Genomic DNA, 27,505 nt, shown 5'->3' on the forward strand with positions numbered 1-27,505 from the left:
AGTGGTCAGCTTAAAGGTGACTTGTAGGAAACGTCCTCAAAGAATTGCCTTTGTGCCTTGGGGGCACGGAAGACCCAGCGTGCTGGGCTATGTGGGACCCTGGTGTTTCCTTGCTTTGCCCCAAGCCTGGCTCAGCCAGGGGCGTCCCTCCCGCACGTGTTGTGTGCATCCCTTTGCCCCGTTTTTGCTTCCACCGGTTTCTCAAGCTTTGAGGTTAAACACGTGGAAAGTGGGAATTAACTCGGGCACCACTGGCCCTACGCTCTGTTTTCGGCTGGAAGGGATCCGGCCTGGCCCGGTGGAGGGAAGGGGCCTGTTCGGGGGGTCCATGGGCCCCTTCTCCCTCAGCCGCCCCCCAGAACCATCCCTGGCTCCGGGGTCCACGCACCGCCTCGCATTTTATCAATGGCCCCGCGTGGGAAAGCGGCGGCCTGGCCCCGCCCCCTGCCGCTGACGCCACGCCCCCTGCCCGCCGCTCTCCCGGGGCGCGGCCTGGCCCCGCCCCCTCGGTGACGCCATCATCGCGCGCCGATCGCCCTGGCGGCGGCGGGCGGCTATGGCGGCGGGGTCGGTGTGGAAGGGGCTGGTGGGGCTCGGCCTGTTCGCCCTGGCACACGCGGCCTTCTCGGCGGCGCAGCGTGAGTCACCGCCGGGGCGGCGCGCCGGGGCGCCCCGGGGCACCGGCACCCCCGCGCGGCCGACGGGGAGCGCCCGGGGCGGGGGCCGGGCCGGGCCGGCATCATCATCGTGCTCAGCCGCGAGCCCGCCGGCGGGGCCGGCCCTGCCCGTGGGGCCGGGCTGCGGGAGGGCCGAGCTTCCGGGAGGGGCGCGGGGCTCGCCCCGTGCGGGCGCCGCGGCAGCCGGGAAGGGACGGAAGAAGGAAGCGTGGGAAGGGGGAGCTGCCGCCCGCCGGGTCGCGGCTTCAGCCGGGCCTGTGCCGTGCCGCCGCCTCCCTCCCGGCTGCCTGCGCTAGGCCCGGCCGTGCTGCGGAGCAGCGGCAGCAGGGGCGGCCCAGCTGCCCGGGGAGGGTCGGGCTGACGCGTGGTTCTGCAGCCGATTCTCTGGGGGTTCGTGTTGCCGGGCTGTTTATTTGCGTGCACAGAGTGCTTGATGCGCGCGTGTGTTTCTGTTTTGTAGATCGTTCTTACATGAGGCTGACAGAAAAGGAAGATGAAACGTTGCCCATAGATGTAAGTTTTTGCAGTGTGTGAAGGGTGTAACTGTGGGGTGGTTCAGTCTCTCAATTGCTTCCTTTTAATGTGCTAGGAAGCATAAAGGATAAAGTAGTTTTTAAGCTGCACTTTCACTGGAGCTGGCACTGTCAAAAAGAACCACACTTTTCATCCCAACTTCCTGAGCATGTTGTAGTTGTCAGTGAAACCAAACCGCAGATCCAGACCTCCCTGTCTTCTAGAACTACCCTGGAGCATCTTGTCTGGGATTCCCTGAATGTAGCTCAGAGAGCTTGTGCATCCATCACCTCCTTTGCAGCATAAACGTCCTGCACCCTCTGGCTCTGGGTGGCTGACATATGTTTATCCAGTGGGGCTATTTCATCCCAGAACAACCTGCTTCAGGAAGGGAGCTTTTATTTGCTTTATTTGCTTGCTTTTCAAATTTCCACTTCAGTTCTCTGTTCCCTCTCTCCTTAATCAGAAGGGCAGGGAGATCAGGTGCCCAGGAGAGCCAGGCACAGTGCCTGGCCCAGGGCTCCACAGTGTTCCTGGCAGGAATTTGGGTCCTGGAGAGCACAGAACGCAGTGTTTGGTCTCAGGCTCTTGCTGAGAAGCCGTGTGAGTCGATTCAGTTGGTGCAACCCAGACCTGTGCTGGGGCAGCTGGAGCCCTGCTGTGCAAATGGGAGAGAATTTTAATTCTCCCATGCTTCAGTTTCCCCACTGCTGGATTGCTCACCTCTGTTTGCTGTCTCTGGATGAAAAGCACCAGAGATACTGTGTGGCAGCTGAGATGTTTTGGTAAATGTGCAGAACACTGGATAATGTGCGTGTTGCACTGTGCTCCCTCTGTTGCAGATAGTCCTGCAGACTCTGCTGGCCTTTGCAGTCACCTGCTATGGGATAGCACATATTGCAGGAGAGTTTAAAGACATGGATGCCACTTCAGAACTCAAAAATAAGTATGTTTTATTTCTTCTTTTTGTGCACACCGGTATCTGCTTCTCTGTACAAACTGAAATCACTCATCTTAAGCTCAGTCCTTCAATGCATGCTGTAGGCAGTTACCCAAGGGGAACAGCCACACTTGCAAAAGCCAGCAATGTCTTGAGTTTTAGGGAGAAGTAGATAACAGGCAGAAATCAAATAAACTTCTTGCTTTTCCTCATCTGAAATCCTGCTGTGCAGACTTGGTAGAGGAATGAAATGTGCAGGTGGGAAGCAGAGCTCAGGAATCACCACCTGCTGTCTTGACATGGTCTCAGACTGCAAGTCTGAGTCACTTGAGTCTCACACAGTTATATTCAAGGCAGGACATCTGTCAGACTTTAAGAAAACAAGGGATTTTGGACCAAGATTTTGAAGAGGAGAGTTGGTTAGAGCATGCCAGGGTTCTAGGTTCAACTGCTTTATGAGCCGTTCACTTTGGAGCTGACTCAATGATCCTTGTGGCTCCCTTCCTCCTCAGAATATTCTGTGATTCTGACAGGAAATTGGATGGGCAGACGTTGCCTCTCTGGCCATTTCCAAAACCACAGGGGAGTATGGGAAGTGAAAAAGTTGCCACAATTGTATTTCAGTGTGTTCACCTAAAGCCTTTAGCGTGAGGCTCCCAGGGGGGTGGAAAGCTGAGCATCATCAGGGTGTTAACACAAGTGAGAGCTGAACAAAGGCTGGCATGTGTGTGTCTGCAGCAGCATCCACAGGCTGCCCCTGAGCTCCAGAAAGGAAAGGGAAGTTGGTGACGTGGACATCTTGTGGTCTTTTTCACAACTGTGTATTTCCTCATTGGTTTAGTTTAGGAAACTTAAAAGCAAGCAAGAGTTTGGAGTGAAAACTTGTATTTTCGTGTCTAAAGTCGATACGGCCCAGACTGACTGTTCTAAACTCCCTGCTCTGAAAGAGTATTAACCTTGGCTTTTTGCATTTATTTTGAAGGACATTTGACACATTAAGGAACCATCCGTCTTTTTATGTATTTAATCATCGTGGTAGAGTATTGTTCCAGTCCCCAGACACAGTGAATTCTTCTTCAAACCAAGATGCTTTGTCATCCAGCTCGGCACTGAAATTTCGAAAACTTGAACCTCTGCGCCGCTAAGACTTTTACAGATGATACCAGTAACCCAGGACACTGAGATGTAATATTCAAGTCGGGGATGTAAACACTTTTTTAATTTCTGGAGCAGTATTTATATTGATCTTCCAGACTTTATAATATATATATATATATATATAAATATATATATATCAACTAATGACCTTCTTTGTACACTGTTAATGAGAGTGACTGAATTGTGGATTGGCAATGCAGTGTAAATTCTACAGTTATGCTGTGAAACACATCTTCAAAGTTTCAGATATTAAAACGAGTTGCAGCTAACCTAACTTCAGTTAAAACAAAAAGCAAGCTAGTTGTTCCTGCAACTGATGTTCTTTGACAGGAGGGAATATTTGAGCGTATTTATTTTCTCAGTTTGCTTGCACTACAGTCTATGGATCCCCTCAGAAATGCTGTGTGCACTGCATCACTGAACAGCAGGAAAAGGGGCAGCACCTGATCCTGGAATGCCTGTGGGACACCAGCACAGGGTGGCAGGGGGAGTCAAAGAGATTGCTTTCATTTTTATTGTTTTATAATGCTGAAAAACAGTTGTGTGAAGGGTTATTCTTTTTTTCCTGGTTTTTCACTACCACGTTATTTCCTCGTTGCCCTCCTTTGTTTCATGTGAGTTGCCCCGGGTTGCCTGGGCTGTGGCTGTGCGTCGGTGCTCGTGTCGGGGAGGCAGCTCAGCTCATCTGCCACACTCCGCGTGCTCCGGCTGTGAACCGGGGAATGCTGAACGTTGTGTACGTGCTGAACATGGTGTTGGCACCAGGTACAACCTCCAAGTCATCTTTGTATTCAAGTATCAGTAAAAAATGTCCCTTCTGTGAGTGATCCAGGGGTAGGGTCTAGCAGCTTGCTCTGTTTGCTGGCACTAATCCAGGACAGCAACCCCTTTTCTGCCAACAGAGCCTTTCACCTTGATTTTTCCAGCTAAGCCCCTCATTGATTTAATATTACTGTCTTGATTTTATGTATTAGAACTGATCATACAGTCCTTAACTCTTACTTATGTCTAAATTCTTATCTCCCCTCAGGGGCTGAATCAATACTAAAATCTCTCTCGGTCTGGTTTTTCACCTCCCTGACACAGCAGAGGGAGGGTAGGTCGAGATACTGGTGGGGCCAGTGAGAATTTGGGCTGGTTGGAGGATGTTTCACTGGCACAGTGGAAACTCAGCCTTTTGTCCTGGCATCTGTTGAATTGTGTTTGGTATTTTTTTAAACTGTTAAGAACTGTCAAAAGCAAAAAGCTTGGCAAAAATACTGTGTAAACCGAAGTCTCTTTTTCTAGCTCTGCCCGTCCTATGGAGTGGGTGCCCCTGTGCTCGAGCAATATCCGTGGCTGCTGCTCTACAATCACTCTTAAGCATCTGGGTTTGATTAGAAAGGGTTACTCTGCCAGCTGAAAGCATCTGAGCTGCAGGATTAGTTCCTAAAGTGTCCTGGTTCTCCTCTTGCTGGTGTCACAAAGCAGCTCCTGCCAGCACCAAAGGCCTCGGAAATAGTAGTGGGTCATCCCTCCACTGCGGACAGAGCTGTTCCCTGGGGGAACAGGGCTGCTGTGCAGCTGCTGCTGCACCGAGGGGAGGCTGAACACGGGCCAGGTGACCTTGTGGGGCAGAGGAGAGACAGAATTGGCAGAGGGAGGGAGAAGCACAGCAGGAGCTCAGTAACCACTGCTGTAGACAGGTTCTGCAGCCGTGGTTGCAATGAGCCCTTTGCAGAGGGCCTTGGAGCAGAGCTGCTCACGCAGAACGTCTGAGAAGCCCCTTTAGTGCTGGAAGGCTACAGGGACCTGCCCGAGGTGTGAGGTGCTGCTGGGACAGGGAGGTGGAGAACAGCCCCTGCTGCTCAGAGCAGGTCCTGCTGGGAGCCCCCTGGGGCTGCCTCAAGGCCCTTCTCATGAGGAGTAGCCTCACTCTGCAGCAGCAGCGGTTCTACCACAAAGCTGTACAAATTATTTTTTCTTATTGATCTCACAATGTCAAATAAAAATTGATATCCTTAAAGTGTTTGTTTGTTTGTTTATTTCTGACCATCCTGCAGTAAATCCCTGTTGAGTGACTGTTTAAAAGTGACTGCCTTAATTATAGCAGCTCTATATGAGAGTGCTGTCTGGCCTGGTGTTCATTACTGGGAGATAAGATCAGAAAGGGGGATCAAAATAGCTGCAAGTAGCTGAGTAAAACACTTGGGAGGGAAATATTACCAGCCTGGGGATCTGCTTGCCTTTGAGGCTCCTCGTCATCCTCTCTGGCAGAGCTGACATATTTTCTGTCTTCAGTTTAACCACAGTAAAGGCTTTTCTACCGTGTGCTAATCTACCCTGCCAGCCCACGGGACAGGCTCCTGCAAGGTCTGGTGTTGCAACAGTCACTGGGGGAAACACTCGGGCTGCTCCCAGGGCTGGTGATAGTTAAAATCCTGGGCTTGAGCAAGATCACTTTTCACTCCTTGCCCTGCTTTTCCACTGGGGGAGGTTGAAAAGTTAGCAAAGCACTGGAAGAGTTTGCTCAACTACAGCATCCATCAGGATTGCACCAGAGAGAGCAGCAGACTCGCCCCTCATCTGCTTTCTGTGCTGCTGCAGTTCTGCACCCAGCACAGCCTACAAGGGGAAAACACCAATAAAGCTGGTGTTTTGGGAAGGGGTACCTTAACCAGCTCCCAAAGCCACCTCCTGCTTACCTTGCAGCATGGGGCTCTTCACGGATGAGCTTCTCTTCTTCAAAAGCAAAGCAAGAGTTGAGCCAAGAGTTTCTTGAATTAGACTGGAGAGTTTCCAGCCTCACCCAATGCACATTTACAGCCGTCACATCTTGAATTGCTTTGGCTACAAGCCGTGATATTTCTACTACATTAAATAGTGAAATAAAAAATATGTGCTGGTAATTTCCATTCATTGCTGAAGTAGCAGGTTTAATCTGCATTAATTTTGCTGGGTTTTTGAACTATTGCAGTGAGAGCTCAGTGGGGAATTGCTAAGGAGGGCAGCAGTCATTTACACCCTTGCAGGTGGGGAATGGGGACCACGGTTTGTGTCAGAGTTTGGTCACTGTGAGGCTGGAATGGGAGTGCAGCTGGCAGAAGCGCTTATTCTAGAGGTCAGTGAGGGCTGAACTGCAGCACCATGTGTGGAAATCCTCCCTGGTCACACAGCTGATGTGTCCCCTCTGCATGCCCCAGACAGAGCCATCGCTGCAGTCTGGTCCCATGTCCCCAGTGCTGCCCAAAGTGGAGCACAGCATTCTCGGGAAAGCTGGCAGCTCATGGCCCCTTCCAGGTGCTGTGGAGCACCCACAGTCCCCCTTGCTGAAGAAAGCAGGGAAGGACTATTACTTTCTAACCCTAAAATGATTTTTGGCTTCCTTATCACTCGCTTCCCATGGTTCAGGTTCTCTCACACTTCACCACACTGCAGCAGATCCGCCCTTCTCCACCTCTGACACCTTCAGCAAGGACATTACTGCGGGGACATCCTCCACCTGGATACAGCCCCCCACCAAGAGTGGCACCATTTCTGCTCCCTTTTGCCACCTGCACCAACAGCAGCGGTTTTCCAGCGGACAACTCGGGAAGGCTGCGGCTCACCCGCAGCATCCGGGGCCACGGCGCTGCCCCCGGGCTCCCTGTGGGAAGGCCCCCAGCCAGGCAGGGAAGCTGCAGCTCTGCAGTTCCCTGCTGTCCCAGCCATGCTGTGCCAGACTGGCAGGCTGCCTGCAGAGGGGAAGGGCAAAGCAAGGCTATTTTGAATGTTAAACAAGCTGAAAAGACTTTGGTACCAGCTTTCCACAGCCAGCACTAACAGCGAAGGCAAAACACTCCTTGGATTTGGCCTTGAGGCTCACCTTGAAGCCATAATCACCAGGGGCAGAACCCTGGCAGAAATAAATCTGATATTCCGGCAGGTAAAAGCCTTTTAATCAACCCCAGCTTGGTCTCAGTGACACAATGCCATTTCAAAACACTTCGGACTGCGACGAAAGCTACATCCTTAAAATGGCAGCTAATTAATTTTCCTGTCCTGCTAACTTAATCCTTTTTCCAGCCAAGAAAGGCAAATGGGAGTTCACAGAGCAGCAAGGCAGCTGGGAGTCTGGCAGCGTGAGCAGGAACACAAGCCCCAGGGCTCCTTGGCAGGGACCCAGGCAGTGTGGTGTCACAGCTTCCCAGGCCATTTTAATAGGAAGGGAGATGAAAAAAAATAAATAAAAGGTGACATTTGGATTATCAATGGCTCACCCTATGCCAGTGGTCCTGGGGAACACACAGCCCCCCACACGGAGAGATGTGGATGTTTATTCCCAGTTCATACCCCAGTGCTGCCAGGCACAGCACCCTGCACTGGCAGTGCCCTCCCTGCCCAGACTGGTGCTGGCTGAACCAGTTTCCCCGGGATCTGCCGGAGGGAGGCCGTGCTGCAGGGGCACTTCACTTTGCATTTCAGAAAAAAAAAATAATAGAAGGAAAGAAAATGTTCCCCTCTTCCCCCAAGGTATTTCTTCGGTGTATTTTAGAGCAGTTCAGCGCCAGCCACAAAAGGCCAGTGCTGATGTCCCTGGAGCCAGAATCCCTGCCCCAGGTCTGTGTTCCAGTGCAGGATGCAGGAGGAGCATCCTCTGTGCACAGCAAAGGCTGAAGCAGAAGTGCACAAAGCAGGACGCAGCCCAAAGCAGTTTTGGAGTGGCCAGTTTGGCAGGCAGTCCCCAGAGGGCCTCCTGTTGCCCACATCCACACCAGGCTGTCACTCCCTGGGCCATTACTGAAGCCTCCAAGGCACCCACAGGCCTGGGTGAGCCCCCAGCGAGGCACCACCTCCCCAGCACAATGCAATGCACATGGAGTGGGGAGAGAAGGGGTCCAATAATGCCCCCTCCTTGCCCATGGCCACCATGCTGCTCTACAGCCTCCTGTCACACACAGATCTCTGCTGAGGAACCCTGGGGACGGTGGCACCGTTTCAAAGTCACCACCACCACTCTGAAGCTGGAACCAGCTCTTCCTTCCATACATGTTTAAATACAGCAGCTTCAGATCACAGAGGAAAATCCACAGCAGAGTGAGGCCCACGTTCATCTCCCATGGGAGGGACCCACATGTGCTACAGGATGCACCAGGGCTGGTTGAAAACCCCGGTCTGGTGGTGGTCAAGCGTGGCCATGGCCGTGCTGCTGCCTTGGGCTGGCAGGGAGGACAACCATGGAAACAGCCTGAGCTGCCTCCCAGCATGGGAGCAGTGAGCAGGGGAGTCTCACGGCACTTTCTCCTCTGCCTTTGCTTCTTGTGCTCAGGCAGCAGCTGCAGAGCTTGAAAGGGGCAGACCTGAGGCTCAAACCCCACCACACTCCGGGAGCAGAGCAGCGGGACGCTCCACAGAGATGAAGTGCAAGTCAAAACAGGAGCAGTGAAATAAGAAGTGAGTCACGACAGATGAGCTCCAGACAGAGCAGAGCACTCCATCAGCACAAAACGCCTCGCAGGGCCCCACGCCAGCCTCGCACTGAGCACAGCACCAACCTCCCAAACTCACCGCTGGTCAATCCCGCAGAGGAGCCCCCACCTCGCGCCTGAACATCCACAGGGAAAGGTTTTCAACCTCTTTCTGCTTTCCTATCATAGCGAGAGCTGTCCCTTTCATGTCCTTACCCTGACAACCCCTTCTCCCTTCAACAGTGGGTACACCAGGTCCAGGGGTGCAAGGCATACCCTGGGAAGGAGGGCCTGCTGTATCTACATTTGCAGGAATTCAGCTTTGGCTGCCTGGAACCCAGACAAAAAAACAGCTTTCAGCTGCCCCACGAGGTCAGAGCCTCCTCAGGGTCCTGATGTGTGAAGAAAAGCCACCACCATCGCTCAAGCTATTATCCAGCAACCTTCCCACTGCAGCCTGGGCCGTGACTCGCCAGTAACTGCCTTTCCCGGGGGAATTCACAGAGTTCCCAGGAGTCGCTCTGACCCGGTTTCACCTGCTGGAAGCCGCAGGCACTGCCGCAGCAGCAGCTCGGTGAGAGCCTTCCCAGCTCACCGAGCCCCAGCACGTCCTGCCCACATCCAGCCCCTGGCATTCCTGTTCTCTGACAGAACTCCAGGGAGGGTTTGATGGATGTGATACACTTACAACAGCCTCTTCCAGAGCTCCCGAGTCCCCCACCGTCTCTTTTTCCACTAATGATCGTTTTGGATAGCAGCTTCTAAGTTCTGTGTATGCAGAGGGAGGAGCCCTGAACCCACAGATGCTAGCAGAATTTCAGAATGCGCTTCCACTGAGCTGGGAAAGGAAAGGTGCTGGAGCAGCTCAGGTCAGAAACCAAACTCTAACAAAGAGGCAATACCACCACAAATGCCAAAAAGCGTGGGCAGCTTCTCTGCAGTCCTCCTACCTTCCTTTCCAAGCTCCTGCTTTTTTCCAGCCAAAGGGCACTCACTGCAGCCACCTCTATGGGGAAGCAGTAGGGAGCCTGTCCTTCCTCCACCTCACGCTGCTCCCGTGCCAGACCCAGCCGGCAGGTGGGAGAGCACAGGGAGGAAGGAACCCACTGACACGTACAAGAGCCCAGCAGCCAGTGTGGTGGTTTGTGGTGGGATTGTCCACACCAGGGAAATAATGCAAGCGTGCAAGACCAAATTAGGGCACAGATTTTATAATCATCTTTGTCAGTGACACACTATATGACCTTGGGCAAGTCCCTCCATCCATCTTTAAAGACACTCTCAGAGGAGAGCCACAAGACTTTAATTAGCAGCCCTAAAAGTGCTCAAGATAGCTTGTCTCTCTTCCAAAATAACCAACTGCAGATGAATTGGAACAATCTTATTTTCAAATTCTGCAAGCAACTGGGATCCAGGCTGCTCTCAGATCAGTCACTTCAACAACATAATCAAAGTTAAATGTGCCAGCTGTGCATGAAGGGTTTTAATATGCTGTGCAGACTGGAAAACAGCTCAAAGAATCAATGTTTTTTTTCCATGGCTGGGATGTCACTGTCGAACAGCTGCATTATAATCATCTGCAATCAGCAAAATGCCTTTTTTTTTAATCGCTTTCTAGTCTTGGGGAACAGGGCTCATTTTTATTTCTGTCCTGCTTAGGAAAGCACCCTTGATCATTGAGACACCCACTGCCAAGGGATCAGGCAGCCACTTCAGCAGCGTGCCCTGACCAGACCCGTGGCTGCTCAAACCCCAGATACCCCGACAGCTTCCTCAGCTCCCAAAGCTGTGCCCAGACAGGAACTGCTCACACTGCTACCACCACCTCAAGGAACAGTAAGTACATTTCCACAAACCCAGCAAACATCAGCTACACCTGCCTTTTGCCACTGATCCAACACCAGAGATGGTTCCAGAGCAGCCCCTCCCTGTGGAAAACCTGAGCACAGCCCAGCATCCTTCTCTGCAAGGGCCACCTCTGCACAAGCACATGGGTCACAGCTGCAAGATGAAGCAAGGGGAGAAGTCTCCCATCTCCATCCTTTTCAAAAGACTGAATCTCTTTGATATATTCTATATATTAAATACTTACAAATACAATTTATTTTAACATTAAAATATACACCTGCTCTGGAGTAAATGACAAGAAACAGGCTGACCACGCAAGAAGAGCTTTGCCCTAGTAACCACCAAAATGCTTTATAACCCTCTCCTCCTGTTCAGCATCCTGCAGGGCTCTAAGTACTTTGTAAATGAGCACACACCATGGGGATCATTCCCAAAAAGCTCTGTCCCTCCTACCTGCTGCTTAGCAGTGGCGAGTGGAGCTCTGGGATACAGCAAATTACCAGAGGTGTCCAGTATTGTAAGGGACATTATGCAAGACTGTTTGCATTACAGGAGTGACAGTGATGGAGATGACAGCAAGCATACACAAATGCCAAGGATGCAGCTACTTCCATTGCAGCTGGAGATGGTCCAGGACTAGGAAACAGCCATCAAATTCCCACTGCAGATGTAAAGATAAGACTTCCCCAAGCTCTCCAAAACATCAGATCTCCAGCAAAAATCTGAGGTTTCCATTCCACCACCTTTCCCAGGCCATACTATTCTTCTGGACTTCAATAAAATTTGTTTGAGAGCTTCATCCCGAGCTCAGACTCCGAATAAATACACAGCTGCTTTAAGCACTTCCCAGCTCCTGGTGAAGGGCAATTTTCCTTACATGGTACCAGCAGTCCCCATTCCTGGCAAAGCTGTGTGGGTGAAGGCATGTGCAGCTCAGTTCTTCCACTGCCTATGGAAGCGTCCTCCAGCATTTACCAAAAGGCTGTACAAGTCTGTACAATAATTTAACTCCTTCCTTGGCACATTCATCCTCTGAACTCTGAGTAATCAGCTGCTCAAGGCATCAGATCTGCGCTCCCAGCCCTGAAAAGCACCTTGTGCACTTGAAAAATGAAGGCTCTGACATGGAAGAGGTGAAGCTGAACCACTTCCCACAGCACACAAGCAGCACCTGCCTTTTCCACCAACTCTTCCCACAGCCCCTGTCTGCATTTCCAGCTCCATGGACAACCACAGGGCTTTCCTGCCATGCTACTTTAGCCACTACCAAAAGACAACACCACATCACAGACTGAGAGAAGAAAAACACCAATGCCAAAGCCAAGCCAAGTCTTTCAGTGAAGAAACAAGCCAGGTTGCAGCTCAACTGAATGGATTATCTCAGGGAAGTTCAACATTTTTTGTTTAGTCTATCCTCCTTGAAATGATCTCAGGATTCAGATTTAGAATACAGTTTAACAATTCCTGCAGGCCAGATTTTTGCTAAATCCCAAGGCATTCTTCTTCTCCAGTTTTTTCCTTTTCCACTTAGGATAGACTTCAACTTGTTTTTGCAGACCTGAAAGCAGCAGCTCCTTTTAACTCCAGTGACTAACATCCTTCCTTCAGATCTCTGCCAAGCCTCCTGTCTGCCAGATCTGAAGTGTCTTTGGCCTTGTTTTCTGCTTAACTAGGTTGCACATTCTCAAGACAAGCACTCTCAAGTCCATTTGCTAAAGGTGTGATGTTGCCATGTTGCTGGTATGAAACACTGTAATTGAGCTTTACAGGTTTTTTTAACTGTTTGTTTCTGTTAGGTAATGCACTTCTTGTATTTTTCCATTCAAAGTTTCTTAGTAGATACTAAAGAACAGACTAAAAGAAATGAAACCAACAGCCCACACTGCCGCCATTTCAGCCAGGCAGTTTAGAGGAAGAACCAGGAGAAAATTACCAGATGAAAAAAAAAAAACCCAAAAAATAGGCTGGGGATTTTTTTTTTTTTACAGTTTTCTGCAAAGGGAGACATACAATTGCTTGACCACAGCACAGTAACAGCCTCTGCAGCTGCTATTTTGGAAGATGACAATCACTCTCTGATGCTGGTTAAACCCAGGCAAGAATACACGTGCCCACCATAAATGCACTGCACCCCCAAACTGGGAACAGCAGCACCCAACAGACACCTGGCACAGTGACCAGCCTGGGAGCTACATGGCTTAGGAGGAAACACCTTTGATGCCTACAAGGGAAAAAATAAAGGCAACAAGCACTGAGGAGGCCTAGTTAAGAGAGGGTCAGAAAACCCTCAGATGCAGCAGAACTCACACAGGTATCCAGACTCCAAAGCACCTCACAACCCTTCCAACCCAAGGAAGGCAAGTGCTAAATTTGTTAATTCAGATTGTTAAACAATGCTCCTTACAGGAAACACAGAGCCATATTTCTTCCCTGCTTCCTAACATTCAACTCTGCCACATTATTCCAACCTTACATATAAACAAGGGCTCAAAAATCTAAGTTTGAGCAAAGCACAAATGGCTTCCACCAATTCCAGGATGCATCAGTGGACCCATCCTCTCTCTTGAGCCCTTGCTGAGGGACACTCCTGCTGTGAGAGGCTCACCTGTCACACAGGTCACAGCCCTGCTGACACAGCTCTTGCTGCTGGGCTATGGTCTATACCAGGAAAGGCAAGGCCTGACACCAGCATGGCTCTCCTGGCTGTCCACGAAGTGCCAGCACAGCTTGGGACTGGATCTGTTCAAGGCATGTCCCACCCACATCCAGCACTGGGGTCTGGCTCACAAGGAATTCTCTCCATTAAGAATCTTCTTAAACCAGTTGTGGAGCATTTTCTGCCTCCTAAATGAGTAACTTCCATGTGCAATTCAGGGCTGTGTGCGCTCTCCATCAACTGGTGTTGCTCCTTTTTCTTCATCTCTGCACTGACACAACCCCTGAAGACATCTTCCTTCCTTCCTTCTTATGAAGACTCATGTCCAGTTCACTATATGGTTTCTGCTGCTCAAATATTCTAACCCGAATTCAATCTATTCAGATAAAGTAATGGTGAGGTAGGGGGAAATTCCCACTGCTTGCACTTGAATATTTTGTAGTTTCTGAGGTGCAAGATTCCAAACGAGTGCATGGAAGTTACCAGCTGCCTGCAGCTGATGTGGCAGTCAACTACATCCCACCAAAAGAGCAGATTTACACACTACCAAGGTCACTAGTTAAAAGTATGGCCCCTGCTGAGACACACAATGATCAAGTGAGTGTCTCTGGAATCGGTGATGAAAATTATACAGCCATTAACTATATGGAAGAAAGCTGTCTCCTCTTATCACCTACTACTTCAAGAATAGCACATTACATGCAACTTGATGCATTTAACCAGGCCATTTTACAACGAGGCATGCACAGTATATCTGACCCTCCACAAATAAAATCCCTTAGAAGAGTCCAACACTTGGCATGGGATGTCCATCACAGTGACAAACAGCTGCCATATGAAATTTGAAGGAGTAAATCCCCCTTAGTATCATTTCAAGGTATTTGTGGGGTTTTAAAACAGATATTCATTTTTATTCATCTGCACAGATGAATAAAAGTTACTTCTAAGAATCAGGGCACATTTATAGTAATGCCTTCTCCTATGGCACTTCATTCATATACACTGTGACAGAGATTTGTTGTTGCTGCATTTCATTTCCTTCTTGAATTCCATTTCCTTCTTGGATTTCACTGGTGTCATTCCAATGGTCAAACTGCATCTTCAAGGAAACCAAGGCCACCGCTTCAGAGAGGATGGAAAAGATGTCTCACAGGCTGGTCTGTACTAAAAATACCAGCAGGAACAGAGAAGCACAGGCTCACCACGAGAATCTGTTTCCCTGCCTGGCCAGTGCACTGGAATCCCTGGGATATTTCCTATACGAGGCCAAGAGCACAAGTCAGCATGAGCACAACTTTAACCTGTCTTTTAAAGAAAGCTGTTAGAGGATCAGAGGAGGTTATGAGCAAACAACTGAAAATACACACTCGTCCCAAGAGCCACTTCATACTGGTACATTACTGGTACTGCTTTAGAGAGAAAAAAAAATTATACGCAGGTAGCTTCAGTCTTCTTTGCATGTTCTGTCACATATGGAATTGCCTTTGGACAAAATAGTTAAGAGGAACAGAGGAGAGGATACCAGCTCAGGTAACCAAGAGTTTGGTAAACTGGAACTTAGGGCCCTCAAAACTGAGTAAAAATGTGCAGCCCAGAGGCCAAGCTGAGTGACACCTGGGCAGCTGCTCCAGGGTACAAACACATTCTGCAGCTAACACCACAAGCTGTGTTTGAGGATGTGAAAGACCAGGTTCAGCTGGTTTTACAAAAATATCCTCAGTCTGCTGGTAACAGACAACTGTGCTGCCCGCTACAGACTCCTCAGATTAGCACTTCTTAAAAATTAATAAAATGGTTTATTTTATATATACATATGTTCCAAAAAATTTATACAGTTAAAATATCAAATTAGTGATCTGGTAACAATACTGTTCAAAATAATCTCTTTTGTATGAACATTAAAATACACGTTTTTAAAAGCGTTTCCTTTTAGTGCTTCCAAAGCACAGCGTGTGCCAAGGCCACCTGAAGAATCTCCGTCCTCCTCACAGGATGAAAGAGAACTGAAGTCGGGGACCTGGGAAGCCTCAGGTGCACTTTCATAATGTCTGCAGACAAAACAGAAGAGAGTCTGAGGTAGATTGTTTAGTGACCATCAGGTGGTAACAGTCACAGGGCTGTCTTTAGCTTTCATTAACACAATAGCAGTTTCTTTACTCTCAATCTACACTGAATCTCAAGTTTAAAGGCATGGCTAGCAGTTCTTGGGAACAAGACCCTTGTCTCTGTGGTGGCAACATGCAATTTTACCAGTGCAGGTGTTTCTGGGAGGGTTTTTTTGGGAACACACGGGCTCTCTCCACGATGCAGACAGTGTGTGCATTTGACAGTGCCCCATTTTAGTGCAACCTGCTGCCTATAGCACGTAAATGTCTAATGACAGCGTTCAAATGAGTAAATTCTCATCACCTGCAGGAGGGGCAGCAATGGTTATTTTCTTCCGCCTGTTGAGCAAAGAGCACCCTCCACAGGAAAAAGCCACACCTTTCATAGCAAATCCTTAAGGTTATAGCCCAGCTTCTGCCGAATCAGGCTCTGAAAGTTAAAGCTCCACTGCTTCTTCTCAGACTGTGACAGTAAAATCACTTGACTGCCGAGATGGTGAGGGCAGCAGCTACATCCTCTTCCACTCTTCTGTGGCACAGCAAACTCGTTCCTGGTCCGCATTCCTCTGGCCGGTACATTATTATCTACTGTTGACATGATTAACTCTGTTGGGTGGGCTGGTGAAATCTAGTTCCTCTAGTATTCTCTCTAAGTGTTGTATTAAGACCCGTTTTTTAAACCTACAGAAGAGAGGGAGAACAATATAAATTTCTTCTTCCAAAAATACAGTTGAACAACTCAAGAGTATTCAGCCATGACAAATCGTATTACCAGAGGCTCTCTGTTTCCAGTAGGGAAGAGCTTGTTTTATTTCTGACATTAGAATGGCTAGAAAATTTAATTTAATACATCTGCCCCTCCTCAACCCACTTGTATTTTGAATTGGTCTTCAAGAACAACCTGTTATCTCTCTAATTCATATGTAAACTTTAAGCAAAGACCATTTACTACAAAAAATGTAACAGTAGTTTGACCACTAAAACAACTAAAATTTAAATATGTCAAAACAGAAAATCAGAAACTAGCACTGATAAGGTTTATTATTTACTACCACGATCTAAATTAATATTATATTTACGACTCTGATAATTTCTATCTATACAAACCTTGCTGCTTCCTTGATAGCAAATTCAATGAAATACTTCTGAATTTCCATAGGTCCTTGCACCTCCTCAAGAAGAGAAAATATTTTTTCATAATCTAAGAAAGAGATAAAAATTCAACCATGTATTAAAAATGAATGTTGCAGATACAATTTCAGAAAAGCTCAAGAGCCAAACATGAAAAAAAGCTCAGTTTCATGTCTTGCTGCATGATAAAATACATAAGGCAAGAAAAACACCTGTACTAGCTTTATGAGCAGAACACAGCTCATAGAATAATTTAAAGGAATACTGATGATCTGGGAATTCAAATGTGGCACCAAAGATTAAGGTTCTCTTCAAAAAGCAGAAGGTAGGAACATTTATCCTCAGAAAATGCAGGCTGGTAGAGAGAAGCCTCCCATTTCCATGATCACAGTTAACATGCACAGGGCCACCAAACCCTGATCTGGCCTGCAGCCATCGTCTCTGAAAGCAGAGGTTGCCATTACATCTCTTGAAAGACAAATTATCAACCCTTAGTGTGAGCACAATATGACTGTCCCATTGGTACAAGGTAAAGATGTCCACTGCAAAAGAATAAACTGGACATACTAAATTGGAAACAAATTTAAAATCAGCATTGTTTCACTATTTCCCATAATTGACCCCTGTATGAATACATTTATGGTGCTGTGACCAAGAGTCTGCTCAGAGTGATGCAGTAGGCAGAAGGAGCATAAATGGCCAAACCTCTGAAAAGATTACATACTCAAGCCGCAACAATTTAACTTCTTTCTCTGATGACTGCTTGAATTCTGCAGCAAGACAGGTGACTCACAGTGAATACAGTTTTACTCTGCATCACCATTTACTGGGCATGAATTTGGTATAAAACTGGAGGAGCCCACTTTGCAGACTGTCGCTTTTAGTCTTCAGTTCTTAAGAGTTTGTAACTTTTAGTGTTTCATCACTAATTAGTCTCACAAAATTTAAAAAAAGAAATCACTCTGCTATAAACTGTTACTATTCCCTTCCAAGCATATTCCAAGATGCACACCCTTACAGAGATGTGTCTTTGCCCTGCAAAAGGGAGTTTTGATGGACACAGAGCAACAAGTACACTTTTTGTGTACACAGGAGCAGTGCAGCCTAAGGCAGAGTATTCAGTGTCACTAGATCACTGGTAACAAAACCAAAACCTCTGAAAGGTGCTGCTTTCATAGGGCACCTCTTACACCAGTTAACCTGTCTTCCAGGGCAAATAGGGTGACTTGGCACTCAACCTCCCAAGCACATGTCTAAACTTCAGCTCAGCATTTCCTCGCTTTTTGCCCCTCCATTGCTCATTTATGAGCAACCAGAAATTGCTCAAAATCTGAAGCTGTGTGTATACTGAAAACAGCTCCTTCCTTCCGGGAAAAGTCTTCTCTCTCACACCACATATAATACGTACTACTAAAATAAAGAAACCCAAATAACTTACTTCTTCCAGGTTTGCGAACCTCTTTCATCACTTTAATTTTGATGTCAGCATTGCTTCCCTCCAACATGGTAGGTGTTATTTTAAAGGAATTTGGCACAGATTCAGATGTAGACTCCATGGCCCGCTTTTGGTCATCTCCACTCACACTGTAATTCAGAGGCCCTCGAACAAGTGCGTTGGTACCAGGTTTATGATCCAACCCATCTTCACTTAAACAATTGAATTCAACGGGTAAGGAGTCTAAGTCGTTGGGTAACATCTCATCCTCTCCCACAGCAGCTGGAACCACAGGAGCCATCTGCACAGGTAAGCCATCAATTTGCTTCTCCATTGGCTGACAATTTTCTGCTTTCTTCTCTCCATTGCCATCCTGGACAACACTGTTACTGGTATCTACAAATGAAAAATACACATCTTACTGGTGCATCTTCAAAAGAACCCAACAGAAGTAATTCTGTATCCTTTTTGTCTGAAGTGCTGTGTAGCAATCTGACAGCACTGGACAACACTCCAATACTTTTGTTCAACTGTGGATGTGACCAAGGGAGTATTTCCCCTTTGGACTGTTGCATCTCCTATCACTATTGTGAAGTCACCATGTTCTGTATTCCTAGTGCAATGTCATAACTCCTAAGTAAACTCATGTCTTCCTTCTCTTCCCCAAACCCAGCTAACAGAGTTTTCTTCTGACTCCATTTGCTGCAACAGATGGGTATGAAAATTCCCGTTTGTGGGAAACGAAACAACTTCTTCACCACAGAATACACAAAGAATAACTAAAAGATGATCCCAGATATTTTCTATCTCCCGTTTTTTAATTTCAGATTTCATTAGCTGTAGCAGCAGCCTGTTCATCTAAGCCAACAAAAGAAACCCACTCCTACACAACAGCAACGCACAGACGTGCTGGCAGAACCTTTTCCCTTCCTCCCCTGATCCCCCTGCCAGCCGAGCTGCTGCACCACAGCTCTGCATACCTTTATTTGCTGGGACACCCTTGAGGCTCAGGTAGGAGGGGGAGCCAGGAGCAGCGGGTGGCCCCTTGCCGCCCACGTGGTTGGTGACGACGGGCGGTGACTGCGGCCGCCGCAGCAGGGGGGACATGCTGCGCCGCCGCTTCAGCGACGCCGGCGTGTTCGGCTCCCCGGGACGCTTGATCTTGTTCTGGGGCCCAGCCACAAACTCGTCAGCTTCATCTATCATCATACCCTGAAAAAGAAGTAATAATTTCAGTAGCAGTACAAAACAGCAACTGTTTCATCAATCCACTGATGAGCTGAGTCCCTCTGCGTTCAGACTCAAGAGGCTTTCAGTACACTTGACAGCTCTCAGAACAGAGATACCCAGAGAGAGCCCAGTCCCACCCTGTAAAGCAGCACGATTCCATACACATTCCTCTTGGACCACCACATGGGAGACATCTCTCCTTTCCACAGGTTAGCAATATATTGTAGTTGTGGGGGAGAAATTCTATGCACAAACTACTTCAAATTGCATTAAATATAAAGGCACAGCAGGCAGCAAGGCCCCTCCTACCTTCTTGTCCTGTTTAAATGGATTGCCAAATGTATGGAGTCTTTTTGGTTGATCTGGGTCAATTTCCCGAAGAGGTGAAGGCATCATTTTCAGGTATTCCTGGTAATTTCCCATCTGAGCAACAGGAACACTATGAAGGCAGTCTGCAACAGAAACGAGATCTTAATTTCATCTTAAAATTAAGGCAATACAAACTTCACACCTCAATTTCAAGCGTTAGCATTTAAGAACTAGAACTGATTATTTCTTTTGAATACAGAGAATGAGCTGAAGACTACAATTGTGGAAATAAGCCTGGCAAGAGCTGAGCTTAATTGGCAGAAGAATAAAAAATAAGCAAGTTTAATTTCTTTGTCAGCAACTGCACCTTTAGACCACCAGCACCTCACAAAAAACAAAGAGAGCTCCTCTCTGCCTTAAGCCCCCATCGCTTTACAACACATGTCTACTGAACCCTGGTGAATGTGAAAGCTCTCCAATGGAACTTATTTTTAAATTTCAAAGCCAGCATGACGTCTTGCATGACAGAAGGCAAAGATTTCCTTCCTTCCCCTTCAGAGACAAGAAAGGGACACTGTCTGAGTCAGCAAGATATGCAATGGCTACCTCTGCTCCCACACCAAAAACCACTACCATAAGGAAATAACAAAAATAGCTGTATTTTCTTCAAACTATTAATGAAGAATTGTGATTCCTTACCTTCATCCTGCCCCAAAATAAGCCTGTGTGTTTTCAGAAGATTGGTTCTCATTCTAGTTAGCTGGTCTAGAAGACTGCGACGAGGAATATCATATGCATTTCTGAATGCCTGTGGCTTCAAATCCTAGTTTTGTAACAAAATAAGTAACTTTCAGTTAATCCATCTGTTCTCATGCACGGAAAGATTCCATTATCAACTGTAATAACATTAACTTTTAAAAAATACTCTTAAGTAACTTTAGAGCTTTCATAACTGGATACAAGCAGCTCAGTGCCTGTCTTTTCAACATGACCTTATTCAGCATTAGTGCTTTCAGCTCCATTAAGAGAAAGCACATTAATTTGTGGAGGAACAATAGCTGTCTTTTGCAGAGATTGGCACTTAAACCACAGTAATTTTCATTTACTACCATGAGGTTTTCAAACAGTGTCCCAAAATCAAGTGCAAAAAAATTGCATTTATTCTTCTCCCTGTTTATGTTTATGCTGTATTCATCACAGTTCAGTGAAAGTACTTCCTTCTCTATTAAGTCCATAAAAATTACCCATATAAAACAGATCAGATTAACTACTTAGTCATGCAAGATCACAGTGCTGTTTACCTTGTTTAAAAGTCCTATGTGGAATCCAGCAAACTCTTTAACATTCATTTCCGACAGTCTCAGAGGAGATTCCCCAGTGATCCCTTGCAGCAGTTGTTTAAAATCCCTACTGTGTACCAAGGAGAGGCCACTGGAGTGATTTTTCACTTTTATTCCAATTTCTTGTGGAACTTTCTTACCCACTGAACCTATTATCCGTTCCGATTCTATTTTTGTCTAAAATGGAATCACATTGTGAGTTAAAGAATCAGCAGGCATTGCATATTTCCAGTACAAAACACACAGTACATTAGCAGAATAAAACTACAAATTGAGTTCCCTACTACCTACCCAGGGATACATTGGATTACATAGATTAGATCTCAAGCATATAGAAATCCTAATGTGCTAGCATATGGAAAAATATTTAGCCAGTGTATCTAAATTTATATGCCAGTAGGAGGTCTGTGAATATTCCCTGATTTTGCTGCAAGTCTGTGACTCTGTTGTGTCCCTGAAGAACCATCTTTAATGGTAAAGGAAAAACAAAATGGAAGGTAGGATGCCTTAGGTTACAGTAAAGTTGCATTTAAAACAATCGTATTACTCGGATATAGCAATATAATTTCAGTTTATTTTTGAAGCAACCTATGAACTAAGTTTTGCCCTGTATGTTTGTAACAATATAAGGCAGAAAAATTGCAAAAGAAATCTGTTTTATGAGTAATTTCTAAAAATGTATCACTTCTCCAATTAGCACAGATTTCTTATTACAGCTACAGAGAATTTTACTGTATTAAGTTCTAACTGTATTCAGAGTTTAAGTTTTTTTACCCACTAGCAATACCACCAAAGAAAAAAAACACCCAACCAACCAAAACCCCAAAACCCACTGTGATTGCAAGCCACTTCCCCCAGATCTCCTCCTCTGCTCAGTTTGCTTCATTATCTGCGGGAAATTGAATTTAAGGACAGCAGGAGCACAGCAGAATTCTGGAATTGCCTGTGCCTATACAGGAGCTGATAATGCATTCCACACATTCAAACTGTTCCATGTGCTGAGAACGTCTGTGAGAGCCACAGCAGCCATCTCGAGTCATTCCAACTCCACAGTGCAGATAAACCATAGGAATTTGCATATCATTAGATTACCAAAATTCCACAGCAAGTTTTATGTCTAGTAGATGCTCAGTCATTCAGAGGCTCTGCGATGTATTTTGTGCATTCTCTAAGGCGGAGGATTTTTGCTTTGTAATTTTAAAGGCTGCACTGCTTCCCCACTGCCTTCTAGATATCGAACTGCTGTTTTAAGAGCATTTCATGCTAAGGAGGAAGAACTTCCAGGCCCTTACACCTGGAATGGCAGTCTTGGCAAAGAGAAAAAGATATGAAATACTGTTTCCCACCAGGTCACACTTAACATATAGAAAGACTTTGACCTGAAGGAAACAGGAAGCTCAGATATAAAGGTTGAACTGTGATTTTATTTCCCACAGACAAGAACATAATTTTTTTTTTTTTTTAAATATACATTGCCAAAGGAGACATGGAAATAAACATGAGACTGAAAACAAGCCTCAGACGTCAGCTGTGAAGAACAATGGCAAGAGTAGGCATAAATCCAATTAATGATTATCTTTGGAGTTTAAAATCTAACAAATATTTAAAGTATAGCCGAAGAGGTTTCACTTGCATTCCTCTCCACCACTTACAGAAGGCACAATCACTGGCTACAGAACCATACTGAATTCATCCATATTTGCAATGGAAATGCTCACCAATCTTCAATTATATTATATTATATTATATGCTGCACACCCATATGAACTCCCCCACAGGGATTAACTGCTTTATAATGAGATTACCACAAACTAAATAATCAACGCACTTCTAATTGCAAAGGTTTCATCAATACTACCTGTTGGCTGAGTTTTTTAAGGTAAGAGATAACACTGTAACTAAGTCCACAATCTAAATTATCTGATATCAGATTTGGAGCTCCCATCATCCTTAGGGCTTTCTTTAATGGCTATAAGGAAAACAAAATACACAATAGTAAGAGAATAAGTATTTAAAAAAGGAAATTTATAAGCTCAATTATAGGAAGCTAAGGCACATAGATTAGTGCTCTAGCTTTTCCACTTTTGGCCACTAAAATTCAAGTCTATTTATTTCAATAACATGTGACATGAGTTTGGTGTCTAACTAGCTCACAATGGACATTATGCCACATCACCAAGACACCACACAGTGTGGTGCCACTGGCAATTTCCACTCAAAGGCTCAGGTCCAGAATAGCCGGGATGATGCAAGTCCATATTGAGGTGCATTGTCCAAGCTACATGTAAAAAGTGACACAGTGCCTCCCTCCACCCTTTATTTGGCCCAGTCAGTATCAGCTTCCCAAGCTGTAGCACTTCACCCAGATTAACAAACAACCTAATCTGCATTTTTCTTATCCAGTTACAAAAATAATGCCAAATTTGGCTTTTCTGAATGTTCTGAAGTACTTTTGATCAAAATTCATTTAATATTTAATAATCAGAAAACACATTTTATTAAACACTTAAGATATTAACATAACTACTATTTCTCCTCAGTATTTCTACAAATTTTTTAATTCTTAAAAAATGTTTGCTCTAATCTACATACCTCTGAAAGGCAGAATGTTAACTATCTAAAATGCCATCATAGTTATGTAAAAAAACTTTACTAGGAAGAGGTATGATGCAAAGGACTCAGGTCACACCAGCCATTACACCCCGGAGGATGAGATGAGAAGAGGAACATACCAGTAAGTAGTAAGGAGGCATTGTTTTTAAGTAGTTGTCAAAAGCCTGTCGCCACTTCAGATTTGGCTTAAGTTTGTGAACCTTAAACAAGTCATCTGCAACAAGGAAAACAACAAAAGAAGGTGTCATTTATACAGTCCCAGACCTTTAGCTTTGTCCAAAACCATAGGTGCCAGGTTTCCCCCCGTTTTCTCTCCCCACCCATCTCCCAATGGGGCTTCCCCCCAAAAACTGCTCTTAACCTGAGGTGTGAAGGATTGGGAATCCCCACTCCTAGCTGCAGTAGGCAATCCAGAGCAAGTCCCCATTACAACCAAACTTACAAGGTACACCAGACTTAAACACTGCACACAACTACCAGAGCACGGAAGGTGCAACAATCCACCTGTTAAAGAGTTTCACCTCCCTTGCCTCTCTCTTGCACATCAGGGAGTCCCTGTATCTGATTAAATCAAACAACATTATTTTGATTCCATTTCCATTTCCAAACGAGCTTTCTTCTGTTCAACCTGTATGATGAATTCTGGTCTCCAGTAAAAATATTCTTTGGTATCAAAGGGAAAGAATAAAACAAGTCCAATCAGAGAATCATTCTGGACAGCTTTGCTGGACTGGCTGCCAACAGCAGCAGCTACACCCGGCAGATAAGGGGTTACCTCATGCCAGGGCAGCAAAGTCTTCCACAGGTACAGACAAGAGAGAGAAATTAGCTACAAAAATTGCTGTCCTTTAAGAGAGGGACAACCAGACATTTCTTTCCTTTGGGTAGTGATTTAGAAGCACGTGGCTCACTCCAGGTGTGCACCTGGCTGTTCAGGCATGCCTGAGGTGAAGCGTGGGCCTATTTGCTGTGCACACTGAACTGTGCCTGTGGTCTCTACACCAAACACAGCATCCTGCAATTTATCATGTGCAATTATGAATTATCCACTGAAATAAAGGTTCTTCTTAGTAGGATTGTAGCATGCTGGCAAAGTGAGGCTAATGGAAGGATATGCAGGTCAGAAGAAAGGGGATGTCCAAAAATTAACTGGGGAGAGCTGCAGGAGACAGAGATGCACAGAAGAGGGTGTGCAAAAGACAGATGTAGCAAGGAAATAGTTTTCTCCACATTGAGTTTTCAGGAAGATGTATTGGGAGAAGAAAATTTGACTTGCACGGTACTCTGCACAAATTGAACAGATGTTATGATAACTACTTCCCAAGTTCTCATAGACAAACCACACTCAATTACAGGTATTTTCCAATCTAAATGAATTCTGGATTACTTATATAAACCATACTACAGATGCTACTTCTTCTCTTCCCTGGCCTGAAGAAAGTGGGCTGGAGTTGGAGAGGACAAATCAAAATTCCATTTAAAATCACAATATACTCCAAGCTTAGCACTATTATCCAAAGTAACCGGGGGTGATATCATGACACATGGCAAATAAGAAATAACATCCATTCTTATTTCACAGACCTATTTCCTTTTTGCAGCAAAACACAAGTTCAAGTCCTCCCCTCTCAAAATTCAACATAAAAAACCACCTTAAAAAGCAAGATGTTCAGTATTATAGTGCTAATATTTTACAGTCTATGAGTTGCTTGAGTACAGCTTGAACCTTACATCAGCACTTGATCACTTGCTGCACTGTGAGGCTGTCCCAGTAAGAGCACACAGGCACTGTGACATGGCACAGGCACTCCTCAGCTCAGCCACCTGGGCTCCCAATCCACAGCACACTTCTACTCCCAGACATCAAATGCAGAAGCACTGCCCTGATATCTGCTATCCCAGGAAAAAAGGCTCAAACCTATGCAGAACTTCAGCTTCTTAAAATTAGTCTCCCCATAGCACAAAATCACTGCAGGAACTGCCACTCTCTCAAAAGGGTGGTAAACACAGCCACAAGTTTCAAAGAGAACTTCACCATCAGCATCTTACCCGCCTCTACCTTGAGAGTTTGAGAGACACACTGTCAAGCAGATTGCAACACAGGCACCTGAAAGGCACTTTTTTCCCTGTGCCCTGGGCTGCACATGATAATTTATACAAATAAGCAAACTAAAAATAATCTAGTTAATTATGTCTTTCACAGATTAAATCCCAAACTTTTGCAGATAAAAATCAAAAAGTACTGAAAAAAATCCTTACACAATTTAGTTTTACTTCTACCTAATTATTTTCAGATACTAATTTTTGCATAGTCTACTTAATGCAGAATTTTTTTTTTATTTCTAAACTCAGAGGGAGTTAAAAGCACTGTATAATTGGTAACATGGTATTAAAAACCATTATGAACAGGCTGCAAGCTGCAACAACTCAAGGGATCAGGTAAAATCACACAGACCAGTTAACTGAAAATTGCATTGCAAATTCTTTATCCACTTCAGATTAATGTAAAAAACAACCAAATTGTGACAAATAGGACACAATACACACTTTTAACACTCAGTACTATAGAAGGGTTCTGGATGCACCTTTAAAGATCAGTGAACAGTTAAAAACAAAGAGAGCGTGAGAGAGAGGAGAGTCAGCAGGTAATTTAAGTAATTCAGCTGGAGCCAAATTACAACAGTTCATTCACCATGTAACCCGAAGTAAAACTTGAAACCTTTTTTTTTAAATCACCACTCACATTAAATTCCACCTGAGCAAGTACACCACCATTCCCTGTTGACTCCTGTAATTCTCCTAATTATGCACTAATTCTCTACTCTAGGTAGCAGATTCATGATTTTACTTTCACAGAAAACAGTATCCTTCCCTGCAAACCATCTAAGCAAAATTAAGGCACTGCAATGGAAAACAGCATCCATCATTACCTAAGAAAGGTACTGTGTCACTGTTTTCCCATTGATACAAAATGCATCAAAATGTATTTGGTGTTCCTCCCAGAGCCACAGCATACTGTGCTCACCCTGGTGGGAACACAGCCCTTAGCTTCCAAAATATAAAATCATTACTTGCAGGTTCTCTCACAGAGCCTGTAAAGCATCAAAGGAAACTGTCCATGCTGCAGTCCTTCACAGGCAGACATTTTCTAAATGCTCATCCTGTTGCATACTGAGACCCACATAAAAAGGGTATTTAACCACCTTCTCGAGGCATTTCCTGCATGGCTGTTTCACTGCTGCTTCTGCTGACACTCCCAGTGAACAGTCACTCCTACTGCCCAGCAGTGCTTGCCCTCCCACCCATGCAGCCAAAAGGAAACAAGGAAACATCTTAGGCAAGGCAGAAGCATTTAGAAATATACCGCATGTTTACTCAGCTCTCCCTAAAACCCCTCCTTCAACTTCTGCTTCATGAACCTGGCTGTACAATGTTTGTAAACAGCCCAGCACCTGAAATACAACAGCTTTGCAACAATCCTTCAGGAGGAAATTTCTATCATTTGTGGGCCAAGCATTCAGCATCGAAGCACATCAGCATCTGCCTGTGAAAAGCTGTGCCTTCAGCAGCCTCCCACTGAACAGAAAGAACTGCACCCCACCTCCTCAGTTCTGGGAGCAAACCAGCACCAAGCTAGTCAGGACATCTCTCTAGCTTTCTGAAAGCAAACTGGAGCTGCTCATCCCACATTATCCATCATGGCTAATGGACCAGAGACCAGTGTTTTTGTCAGCCAACCAACCACAGTGCGTGAGTCCATTAACACCTGGACTGTCACTGTTTTATCAAGTCCTGTAAATTGGCTCCTTTCCCTTACAAAGCTTCAGAATGCAGGCTCTGGAATTTAAATGCCAGCAGAAGTTACAGCATTCCCAAATCCACTCTTGCAGAAACCAAGACATAAAATTACCAAAGCTATAGGATGTGGTACAATTCATCTCCTTCAGCCACGGACCAGTACAACTTGTTTCAGTTTGCTCAAGTATCACCTGCAAGCTACCTCACGACTACCTATCTTACCTGTTTGTAGGGCTGTCTTACACTGTTTTTCAAAAAGAGAATTAAAACTTCACCTGCTCAGGAATGCAGGAGGAAAACAAAAAAAAAAAAAAAAGGCAAAAAAA

General features: G+C 45.7%; 2 protein-coding genes across 7 annotated transcripts in view; one reads left to right on the forward strand and one right to left on the reverse strand.

Annotated features, from left to right (window-relative positions):
* Window positions 1-503: 503 nt before the first annotated feature.
* MMGT1 (membrane magnesium transporter 1) lies at window positions 504-3,422 on the forward strand. Its single transcript, XM_068204710.1, has 4 exons — window positions 504-638; window positions 1,138-1,190; window positions 2,033-2,136; window positions 3,113-3,422. The coding sequence occupies exons 1-4, from the start codon at window positions 557-559 to the stop codon at window positions 3,273-3,275; spliced, it is 402 nt and encodes a 133-aa protein (XP_068060811.1). The 5' UTR covers window positions 504-556; the 3' UTR covers window positions 3,276-3,422.
* Window positions 3,423-14,991: 11,569 nt separating this feature from the next.
* LOC137482412 (integrator complex subunit 6-like) overlaps window positions 14,992-27,505 on the reverse strand; it is a 39,737-nt gene continuing 27,223 nt past the window's right edge. For 2 of the 6 annotated variants that reach the window (XM_068204689.1, XM_068204688.1), the window contains exon 11: window positions 23,501-23,595. Coding sequence is in view for 2 of the 6 variants with exons in the window: in XM_068204686.1 (XP_068060787.1) it covers window positions 15,905-16,004; window positions 16,431-16,524; window positions 17,893-18,285; window positions 18,870-19,101; window positions 19,429-19,571; window positions 20,128-20,251; window positions 20,730-20,945; window positions 22,627-22,737; window positions 23,501-23,595 (1,508 nt within the window). In the remaining 4 variants the exon portion in view is untranslated. Of the gene's footprint in view, window positions 16,005-16,430; window positions 16,525-17,892; window positions 18,286-18,869; window positions 19,102-19,428; window positions 19,572-20,127; window positions 20,252-20,729; window positions 20,946-22,626; window positions 22,738-23,500; window positions 23,596-27,505 lie in introns of those variants that run through there. The other 4 variants (XR_011004051.1, XR_011004050.1, XM_068204686.1 and 1 more) reach the window with 4 other exon arrangements.

The sequence above is a fragment of the Anomalospiza imberbis genome, chromosome 14, assembly GCF_031753505.1.
Source record: "Anomalospiza imberbis isolate Cuckoo-Finch-1a 21T00152 chromosome 14, ASM3175350v1, whole genome shotgun sequence".
NCBI lineage: Eukaryota > Metazoa > Chordata > Aves > Passeriformes > Viduidae > Anomalospiza > Anomalospiza imberbis.